General features: G+C 51.0%; 1 protein-coding gene across 1 annotated transcript in view; it reads right to left on the bottom strand.

Moving 5' to 3' along the window:
• LOC311103970 (C-type lectin domain family 19 member A-like) overlaps positions 1 to 10,969 on the bottom strand; it is a gene marked incomplete at both ends in the record, with an annotated part of 11,211 nt that extends 242 nt beyond the window's left edge. Inside the window, 4 exons of the mRNA XM_084145607.1 lie at positions 1,287 to 1,419; positions 3,752 to 3,845; positions 3,939 to 4,116; positions 10,882 to 10,969. Coding sequence (XP_084001733.1) covers positions 1,287 to 1,419; positions 3,752 to 3,845; positions 3,939 to 4,116; positions 10,882 to 10,969 — 493 coding nt within the window. The remainder of the gene's footprint in view (positions 1 to 1,286; positions 1,420 to 3,751; positions 3,846 to 3,938; positions 4,117 to 10,881) is intronic.
• Between the last annotated feature and the right edge of the window lie 467 nt (positions 10,970 to 11,436).

Genomic DNA, 11,436 nt, shown 5'->3' with positions numbered 1-11,436 from the left:
TGAGCGAGTGTGTGTGTGTGTGTGTGTGTGTGTGCCTGCAACGTGTGTGTGTGTGTGTGTGTGTGTGTGTGTGTGCCTGCAACGTGTGTGAGCGAGTGTGTGTCTCTGAGTCCGTTTATACGACGTCCATGAGTGTGTGTGTATGCAATGTCCGTGTGTGTGTGTGTGTGTGTGTGACTCATTACGCAGGTGTCTGTTTTGGCACCCAGTTGTCCTAATGATACACACAGTATATTACCCAACAAGGGAGACTGGAGAGTGATTCAGCCTTAACTGGTTATAGAGACCTGGTGTCACAGCAAGGCCTGATGGGGGTTATAGAGGCCTGGTGTCACAGCAAGGCCTGATGGGGTTATAGATAATAATAATAATAATAATAATAATAATATGCCATTTAGCAGACGCTTTTATCCAAAGCGACTTACAGTCATGCGTGCATACATTTTTGTGTATGGGTGGTCCCGGGGATCGAACCTACTACCTTGGCGTTACAAGCGCCGTGCTCTACCAGCTGAGCTACAGAGGACCACATAGATGTCTGGTGTTACAGCAAGGCCTGATGGGGGTTCTAGAGGCCTGGTGTCACAGCAAGGCCTGATGGGGGTTATAGCCTAAAGGCTCTTTAATGGCCAGGCATGTTTCTCTGAGTTTCTTTACTAGTGTGTGTCCCTGCTATGCGTATGATTGTGAACATGTGTGTGTTCGTGCTTCCTGTGCATATGTGTGTGTGCATTCCTGCATGTGCTTTTGAGCCTGTGTGTGTGTGTTTGATGAGCAGGGACACATACTTGTACAGAAACCAGAGAAACACATTCAAAACAACCAATTAAGAACCTTTACGTCATCCCCTGGCTCAATCATGTCTTATTAAGAACCTTTAGGTCATCCCCTGGCTCAATCATGTCTTATTAAAGAACCTTTAGGTCATCCCCTGGCTCAATCATGTCTTATTAAAGAACCTTTAGGTCATCCCCTGGCTCAATCATGTCTTATTAAGAACCTTTAGGTCATCCCCTGGCTCAATCATGTCTTATTAAGAACCTTTAGGTCATCCCCTGGCTCAATCATGTCTTATTAAGAACCTTTAGGTCATCCCCTGGCTCAATCATGTCTTATTAAGAACCTTTAGGTCATCCCCTGGCTCAATCATGTCTTATTAAGAACATTTAGGTCATCCCCTGGCTCAATCATGTCTTATTAAGCACCTTTAGGTCATCCCCTGGCTCAATCATGTCTTATTAGGTAAAACACTGTGTGTATGCCTCTTGCTCCTGTGTGTGTCTCACCGCTGTTCTGCCTGTACCAGATCTCGACACAGTCTTCCTCTTCAGGGATGCGGTGTACGCCATCGTCAGGCTGGTTGCCATCCCAGTAGCTGTATTCATAGTTACTGCCGTCGGTCCACTCCAGAGTGCCCTCCTGTGGTCAGGAACAGTATGACATGGTACAAAATAACAACTTGGGCAGACTACTTAATGAAAACAGAAGTTTAGCTAAAACCGACCCTTACCTATACCCTGACCCTAACCCTAACTCTTACCCTTACCCTAACCCCAACCCTAACTCCTAAACGTAACCTAATTTTAACCAATTTGGAAAGCAAATAAGAGGTATGTCCTGTTAGCTGTTCCCATCAGAGTTGCACAGTAGTTTATGATGTCTGTTTAAAGGCTGAGTCAGTAGTTTATGATGTCTCTATAAAGGCTGAGTCAGTAGTTTATGATGTCTGTTTAAAGGCTGAGTCAGTAGATTATTACATTTTACATTTACGTCATTTAGCAGACGCTCTTATCCAGAGCGACTTACAGTTAGTGAGTGCATACATTATTTTATTTTTTTCATACTGGCCCCCCGTGGGAATCGAACCCACAACCCTGGCGTTGCAAACGCCATGCTCTACAAACTGAGCGACATCCCTGCCGGCCATTCCCTCCCCTACCCTGGACGACGCCGGGCCAATTGTGCGCCGCCCCATGGGTCTCCCGGTCACGGCCGGCTACGACAGAGCCTGGATTCGAACCAGGATCTCTAGTGGCACAGCTACCACTGCGATGCAGTGCCTTAGACCACTGCGCCACTCGGGAGATAGTGTGTTATTATGATGTCTGTTTAAAGGCTGAGTCAGTAGTTTATGATGTCTGTTTAAAGGCTGAGTCAGTAGTTTATGATGTCTCTTTAAAGGATGAGTCAGTAGTTTATGATGTCTGTTTAAAGGCTGAGTCAGTAGGGTGCGTCCTAAACCACTCCTTATTCCCTTTTGTAGTGCACTACTGTTGACCAGAGACCGGCTCTCCTCTGGTCAACAGTAGTGCATTATGGGAATAGGGTGGCCGTTTGGGACGTAGGCTAAAGTCTAGGTTCTCCAGCTCTAGCTTGGTGACGCGGTGCCTCTGTAGTGGGGTTTATGAGCAGCGTGTTAATGAACCAGCCTTTCAGATCTACATCAGACAGCCTCATCTCACTGGCTTCCTATAGAGCTAGACTGACAGGCCCCCTGTAAACCCTCTGGGGTCTGTTAGCATATCTAGCGAAACCGGGAACATTAGCTTAGATTTCCATTAAGTTCTACATTTTACATTTTTTGTCATTTAGCAGATGCTCTTATCCAGAGCGACTTACAGTTAGTGAGTGCATACATTTTTCATACTGCCCCCCCCCCCCCCCCCCCCGTGGGAATCAAAAATTCCACAATAGTTCTCATTAGGTTTCGAGATAATGTAATCATTGTTTTTAGAACATACTGCCACAACAAAATGTGAGTGGGAACGTTCTTGCAACATCAGGCGAATGTTTTATACAAACATTATCTAAATCATCAGCACAACTGAACAGTTTTTTTCTCATGAGAACATTTGCCGCAAACCTAACGAATGTTCTGGGAACTTTCACAGAACCAATTTTGGTTTGCTGGGTAGATGTAGAAGGAGTAGAACCAATGATGTATATAAACCCTGGATTGCTGATGGCATTGTATTGGCCAATGAGAGGCTTTGAAGCAACCGGTCGGCCATATTGGCTCTCCCCAGAAAAAGCAGTAGGAATTAATGGAATTCTACAGTATTTCAATTAAATGTTTCAAAGACAAAATGACATGTATTTAAGTATTTTTGTTGTTGTGTGGGGACACTAACATTAGTAATCTCTAAAATGTTTACATGAAGGAAAATGTTTTTATAAAAAAAATTATTTTACATTTTTATGTTTAGCTCACACAATATAATTTAAAAGTATGCATTAAGGTGTTTCTAATAGAATAAATGTGTCAAAAACGAATGTAGACATTAAGAAATGCATTTCTATAGCTCAAAAATATATTTTAGTGCGGAGATGGAGGCACAGTGTTTTCAACACAGCGCCCCCTGTCAGTCATCTAGTGTATATATAAATCATTGAGTAGAAGTAGGGTTGCAAAATTCCGGTGACTTTCCCAAAATGTCCTGGTTTTCTAAAAATCCTGGTTGGAAGATTCCTTGAATTACGAGGGAATAACGTCTGCGGAGACATCAGCAGAGATTGAATTCACGATAATTGCTGCAGATGTCAGCTCAAGCGTAAATTACCTTAGAAAGTAAAGTACAATGTGCTTGTCGACAACACGCATTTGAGGTAGCGCTTATCCTGGCAGTGGTGCTTAATAAGGTTTCTGGAAAACTTCCGGAAGATTCCCGGAATTGGGAGGGAAGAAGCAGGAAATCCAGAATCTTGGGAATTTTGGGAAAGATACCGGAATTGTTCAACCCTCAGTGCTTACCTGTCTCCTGTCGTGAAGGCCGATCCATATGTCTGTTGGTATCCCTGGGATACGGCTGTTGACAAGATCGTAGACAAACACATTCTCCTCCCAGCTGAAAAATCAGACATATGGATAGTTAGAGATAGAGAGAGGTGTGTGTGTGCGTGTGTGTGTGTGTGTGTATATGGACAGGTATCCCTCTCACCTGTGTATGGAGGTGAGTTTGGCAGACTTGAGGCCATTGGAGAATTCAGCACAGTACAGGTCAGCCTCTGCCCAGGTCCTGTTCAGGGGGAAGAAACGGTAGCAGTGACCTTCGAACTCAGTCCAGAACAACGGACAGGTGACTGGAAGGCCTGGGTCTGGCAACTGGAGGGGGAAGGCTGGGGGAGGGAGGAGAGAGAGAGAGAGGGAGGGTAGACTTTCAGTTACTCTATATCTGTCACGTTCGTTCAAGGACGGGTCAGACCAAGGCGCAGCGTGAAATGCGTACATGTTTATTTAAATGATAAACACACGACAAAACAACGAAACGTGAAATCCTAAGACTACGCACAAAACAAGCCTACTCACGGAACAAGATCCCACAACTAACTAGTGCCAAAAGGCTGCCTAAGTATAATCCCCAATCAGAGACAACGAGCGACAGCTGCCTCTGATTGGGAATCACACCCGGCCAAACATAGATATACAACACCTAGACTGAAACATAGAAATACTAACATAGAATATACACATCCTGACTCAACATATAAAAGTCCCCTGAGTCAGGTCGTGACAGTACCCCCCCAAAGTGCGGACTCCGACCGCACAACCTTTACATAACAGGGTAGGGGCCGGGTGGGCATTCCGCCTCGGAGGCGGATCCGGCTCCGGGCGTGACGACCACATACTCTCCGCCTCCCTGTTCCGCCCCTGGTCTGGTCTGGACCTCGGCGCGCTGCTTCCCCTCTCCTTCCTCCCACGATACTCCAAGCCCTGTCTGGACCCTGGTGTGGGAGACCCCGAACCTGGAGAGGGGCTGACGTCTGGGTCTGGACTGGAGCCGCTGACCGGAGCTGGACTGGACCCCGGTGGAGCAGACTGCTCAGGCTCCGGACTGGAGCTGCTGACCGGAGCTGGACTGGACACCGGTGGAGCGGACTGCTCTGGCTCCAGAGTGGAGCCGCTGACCGGAGCTGGACTGGACCCCGGTGGAGCGGACTGCTCTGGCTCCTGAGTGGAGCAGCTGACCGGTGCCGGACCAGGCACCAGTGGAACGGGCACGGGTCGTGCCGGGCTGGCGACACGCACCACTGGCTTGGTGCGATGAGCAGGAACGGGCCGGGCCGGACTGGGAACATGCACCACTGGCTTGGTGTGAGGAGCAGGAACAGGCCGGGCCGGACTGGCGACACGCACCACTGGCTTGGTGCGGGGAGCAGGAACAGGCCGGGCCGGACTGGGAACACGCACCACTGGCTTGGTGCGAGGAGCAGGAACGGGCTGAGCCGAACTGGCGACACGCACCACTGGCTTGGTGCGGGGAGCAGGAACAGGCCGGGCCGGACTGGGAACACGCACCACTGGCTTGGTGCGAGGAGCAGGAACAGGCCGGGCCGGACTGGCGACACGCACCACTGGCTTGGTGCGGGGAGCAGGAACAGGCCGGGCCGGACTGGGAACACGCACCACTGGCTTGGTGCGAGGAGCAGGAACAGGCCGGGCCGGACTGGGAACACGCACCACTGGCCTGGTGCGAGGAACAGGAACGGGCCGGGCCGGACTGGCGACACGCACCACTGGCTTGGTGTGAGGAGCAGGAACAGGCCGGGCCGGACTGGGAACACGCACCACTGGCTTGGTGCGAGGAGCAGGAACAGGCCGGGCCGGACTGGGAACACGCACCACTGGCCTGGTGCGAGGAACAGGAACGGGCCGGGCCGGACTGGCGACACGCACCACTGGCTTGGTGCGAGGAGCAGGAACGGGCCGGACCGGACTGGGAAGGTGCACTGGTGACACAGTGCGTATCTCCGCATACCTGGGTTCCTTTATTAACCCCCGCTCCTTATGCTGCCTAACCAGCTCCTCTCTCCGTGCCTCTACTTCCTCCTTTTCCCTACGAGCCTCTTGCAGTGCCTCCTCTTGAATGGATCTCTCCCGCTCTATTCTAGCTATCAGCCCCCGTAATATGGTGGCCTCCTCTCTTACCCTGCCGATCCGATCCTTCTCTCTCTCTCGGCACTCCTCCTCCAGTGAGGACTCCTCCGGAAGCCCCCACGAGTTAGGGAACAGAAACTCATCGTCGTCGTCATCCTCCGACTCCTCAGTATAATACTGTTCCCACTCTTCCTCCCATGGTCGTAGGGACTCAATCTGGAAACCCACCGGGTGCAGTGGTCGGGGCTCTTCTCTCTCGCTCCCCGACCATTCCTTTAGCCCCCCCAAAACATTTTCTTGGGGCTGCCTCTCGGCCTTCCTCCTCGGCCGGTGACTTCTGTGTTGCCGTTGCTCCTCTCCTGCCTGGGCCTCCTTCTTCGCCCAGGGTCCTCTCCCCGCAAATATCTCTTCCCAAGACCAAATGTTCCCCACCTGTGTCCAGGGTGTTTGCTCCTGGACACGCTGCTTGGTCCGTGTTTGGTGGTATCTTCTGTCTCGTTCGTTGAAGGACGGGTCAGACCAAGGCGCAGCGTGAAATGCGTACATGTTTATTTAAATGACAAAACAACAAACCAACGAAACGTGAAGTCCTAAGGCTAAACACAATACAAGCCTCTGACACGGAACAAGATCCCACAACTAACTAGTGCCAATAGGCTGCCTAAGTATGAGCCCCAATCAGAGACAACGAGCGACAGCTGTCTCTGATTGGGAATCACACCCGGCCAAACATAGATATACAACACCTAGACTGAAACATAGAAATACTAACATAGAATATACACACCCTGACTCAACATATAAAAGTCCCCTGAGTCAGGTCGTGACAGTACCCCCCCCCCCCACTCTATCACTGTATATATACTCCCTCTGTCATTTGTCTTTGTCGTCATTGTATATGTTGCTTGTTTTCCTGAGAGGAATCTATTATTTCCTGAGTACTTTATATTTTGCACTGTGGGTTTTCGTCCCGCTTTAAGCTATGGTGCTTTAATAAATTCAGTAGATCTAAACCTGCGACTGCCTCCTGCCTACTCCTGTCAGGGCGTGCTGTAGGTGCAATGGTGGAATCAAACGCAGGACTCAGAACGATATTCCAAAGGCTTGTATTACTGCCCAAACTAAGGCAAAAGGACAACTTTGCCCGAAGGCGAAAAATACGCACGAAGGCGAAAAGTAACAGCGCACAAAACAGGTGCGACAATGGTAACTGCGCACAAACAGGTGCGAAAATACTTCAGCGCAGTGGAGAGAAGCTCAACCGAGCAATACACACAACTGACGGAAAATAATTACACACAACACTAGACAAACACAACGAGAAACTTATAGGACACTAATTACGCCAAAACAGAAACAGGTGTGGAAACAAACAGACAAAAGCAAACGAACATGAAACATACAGCGGTGGCAGCTAGAATTCCGGAGACGACGAACGCCGAAACCTGCCCGAACAAGGGAGAGAGGCAGCCTCGGCCGAAACCGTGACAGTACCCCCCCCTTGACGCGCGGCTCCAGACGTGCGCCGACTCCGGCCTCGGGGACGACCAGGAGGACGCGGAGCAGGGCGCGTCGGATGCCCCCGATGGAATTCCGTCAGGAGCGACGGGTCCAAAATGTCTCTCCTCGGCACCCAGCACCGCTCCTCCGGACCGTACCCCTCCCACTCCACTAGATACTGGAGACCCCCCATCCGACGTCTCGAATCCAAAATGGACCTCACGGAGTACGCCGGTACCCCCTCGATGTCCAATGGGGGCGGAGGAGTCTCCAAGATCTCATTTTCTTGGAGTGGGCCCGCTACCACCGGCCTGAGAAGGGACACATGGAACGAGGGGTTAATACACTTATACTCCACAGGTAGCTGTAATCTATAACATACCTCGTTCAACCTTCTCAGGACTTTAAACGGCCCCACAAACCGCCGACCCAGTTTCCGACCCAGTCACCCTCCCTGATGCGCACCAAGTTGTACGCGCTCCTGAGATCTAATTTCGTGAAGAAACGCGCCCCATGCAACGACTCAGTCATGGTCGCAATCAGCGGGAGTGGATAACTATACTTCACCGTAATCTGATTGAGACCACGGTAATCGATGCACGGGCGCAAACCACCATCTTTTTTCTTCACAAAAAAGAAACTCGAGGACGCAGGGGAAGTGGAAGGCCGTATGTATCCTTGTCTCAGAGATTCGTCTATGTAAATCTCCATAGCTTTCTTCTCTTCCTGAGACAGAGGATACACATGGCTCCGTGGGAGCGCAGCTCCTGCCTGGAGGTCTATCGCACAATCCCCCTGCCTATGGGGTGGCAACCGCGTCGCCCTCGCCTTACTAAACGCAATAGCCAAATCCCCATACTCAGGTGGAACGTGCAATGCGGGCACCTGGTTTGGACTCTCCACCGAGGTAGCCCCTACGGAAACGCCCAAACATCTACCCACACACTGAGCAGACCACTCCATCAGAGCCCTCTCCTGCCACGAAATAGCTGGGTTATGGGTACTCAACCAGGGCATGCCCAGCACCACCGGATACGCAGGAGAGTCAATCAGGAACAGCTGAATCATCTCCTGATGATCCCCCTGCGCACACATCCTAAGTGGCGCCGTGACTTCCCTGATTAAGCCCGTACCCAACGGACGACTATCTAGGGCATGAACGGGGAAAGGAACATCAACAGGAATAAGGGGAATCCCTAACGCTAAACAAAACTTTTTATCAATAAAATTCCCAGCCGCGCCTGAATCTACCAGCGCCTTATGCTGGGAATGAGGTGCTACCTGTGGAAAACTTACAGGCATACAAAAATGGGCAACAGTGAGCTCTGGGTGAGTGGGGCGCCTACTCACCTGGAGGGAATCCCCAGTGCGGGACCTGTCGTCATCTCCCCTAGGAGGCCATCCCCAGCACCTAGCCGCGGTGTGTCCTCCCCGACCACAGTTGGTGCAGTGGATGGACCCCCTAGCCTGCCGACTCCTCCTCTCTCTAGCGCCAGCGCCCCCGAGCTCCATAGGACACGGCTCGGAGGCGCTGGAGGGTGAAATGGACGGACCCTCCGCAGGACGTCCGCGGGTAGCCAGTAGGTTATCCAGCCTGATGGACATGTCGAACAGCTGGTCGAAAGAGAGGCTGGTGTCCCTACAAGCCAGCTCCCGACGGACGTCCTCTCGTAGGCTACATCTGTATAGATCGATGAGGGCCCGATCATTCCACCCTGCATCTGCCGCTAGAGTACGGAATTCGAGAGCGAATTCCTGGGCACTCCTCCTCCCCTGCCGGAGGAAGACCAGACGCTCCCCCGCCGCTTTCCCCTCCGGGGGATGGTCAAACACCGCCCTGAAGCGGCGGGAGAACTCGTCGTAGGTAATCGTCGTGGCGTCGATCTTCCTCCACTCCGCGTTGGCCCACTCCAACGCTTTTCCGGCCAGGCAGGAGATCAGGGCGGACACGCTCTCATGCCCCGAAGGTGCCGGGTGCACTGTGGCCAGGTATAGCTCCACCTGGAGTAGGAATCCCTGACACCCAGCCGCGGTTCCGTCGTAGGCCCTCGGGAGAGATAGTCGGACTCCTCGAGGTTCCGGCGCTGGAATGGGCGGGCTGGCCGATGGTGCTGGCAGGGAGGGAGGCGGTGGAGGCGTACCCCAGCCTCGGAGGGTGGAAATCACCTCCTGCAGGGCGGTCCCCATCTGCAGGATCTGATCTTGTTGGTCCCGAACCTGGGCCTCCAGTCTCGTCTGGGCTGCTTCGGCTCCTGCTGATTCCATTGATGGTGTGTAATTCTGTCAGGGCGTGCTGTAGGTGCAATGGTGGAATCAAACGCAGGACTCAGAACGATATTCCAAAGGCTTGTATTACTGCCCAAACTAAGGCAAAAGGACAACTTTGCCCGAAGGCGAAAAATACGCACGAAGGCGAAAAGTAACAGCGCACAAAACAGGTGCGACAATACTCCAGCGCAGTGGAGAGAAGCTCAACCGAGCAATACACACAACTGACGGAAAATAATTACACACAACACTAGACAAACACAACGAGAAACTTATAGGACACTAATTACGCCAAAACAGAAACAGGTGTGGAAACAAACAGACAAAAGCAAACGAACATGAAACATACAGCGGTGGCAGCTAGAATTCCGGAGACGACGAACGCCGAAACCTGCCCGAACAAGGGAGAGAGGCAGCCTCGGCCGAAACCGTGACAACTCCTCTCTACACTTGTGACAATGTCTCTGTGTCCAGTAGCTTTCCATTAGACTCCAGACACCCCAACTAAACTCTCACAACCGCTTCAAAAATGTCAGTTAAATTCTTCTTTTATCAAAACCAGTTAGATGAAATCCAGCCACACAGCCTCGACGGAAAAGAAGAAACAACAAGTCAAATGTATCAAAGGAATATGATTTCTGGATGTTACAAAAAAGACAAACGGCAGTTTAAAAATCAACCAGTCAAAGTTCTATCTCTTGAAATATTAAAACTTAACAGCAAACACTGTCTTGAGGAATGAGGGAGAAAAACTGAAAAATACTCTCATTAGAAACAAGACATTGTAACACAAACGAGATACATCTAGAAATATCAAATAAAGGTTTAAAAGACTGTACATATCACAGTATAGGAATGTAGCCATTTCTATATGAGAACATGCATCTAGTCTTTAGCTCCTCCAGCCCTAGCCCTAGGCGGTCTCTCCCTCCAGCTGCCCCAGAAAGGAGCCCTGTGGTCAGGGTGGCTCCCTGCTCCTGCCCCCTGATCCTCTGGTTCTGCTGGAAGCCTGGTTCCTCAGCCCGGGTGGTTAACTAACAAACTGACTGACTGACTAACTAACTAACCCATTGTGAGTGACTGTGGATAGAGCGTTGGGAAATGCTATCACCTTTCCCCTTCTAGAATACCAAGGACTCCCAGGGATCTACTTCGATGACTATACCCAGATAAAATACACCTTCTCCACCAAATGTTTGTTAGCGCCGTAGCCGGGACACCTAAATAGTAGTACTCACCGTGTGTGATCTTGATGTTGGTGGAGGGGATCGTCCTCACAGGAAGAGACCAGAGGAGCAGGGCCAGACACAACTCCCAGCAGAGCATCTTCAAACAGAAACACACACAGACAGACAGACAGAGGGAGATAGAATCTACATCCACTGACTCGGAATATGAGTGTGTGGATGTGGCTCTTTTTCTGTGTGGTTGAGAGAGAGAGAGAGAGAGAGAGAGAGAGAGAGAGAGAGAGAGAGAGAAGAGAGAGAGAGAGAGAGAGAGAGAGAGAGAGAGAGAGAGAGAGAGAGAGAGAGAGAGAGAGAGAGAGAAATGAGAGGGGGGAAGTGCAGTGTGAGTGTGTGTGTGTGTGAGTCAGCGTTGAGTAGTAGCTCTGGGAGATTAGATGGTGTCTCTCAGTCGTGCGCAGGGAGAAATCAGTGTGTGTGTGTGTGTGTGTGTGTGTGTGTGTGTGTGTGTGTGTGTGTGTGTGTGTGTGTGAGAGAGCGAGGGACAGGGAAAGAGAGAGGGAGAGAGAGAGAAACAGAGAGGGAGAGAGAAAGAGAGAGGGAGAGAGG

The sequence above is a fragment of the Coregonus lavaretus genome (genome assembly GCF_964263955.1).
Source record: "Coregonus lavaretus genome assembly, chromosome: 28".
NCBI classification, from domain to species: Eukaryota; Metazoa; Chordata; class Actinopteri; order Salmoniformes; family Salmonidae; genus Coregonus; species Coregonus lavaretus.
This window is presented reverse-complemented; position numbering and strand designations above follow the sequence as displayed.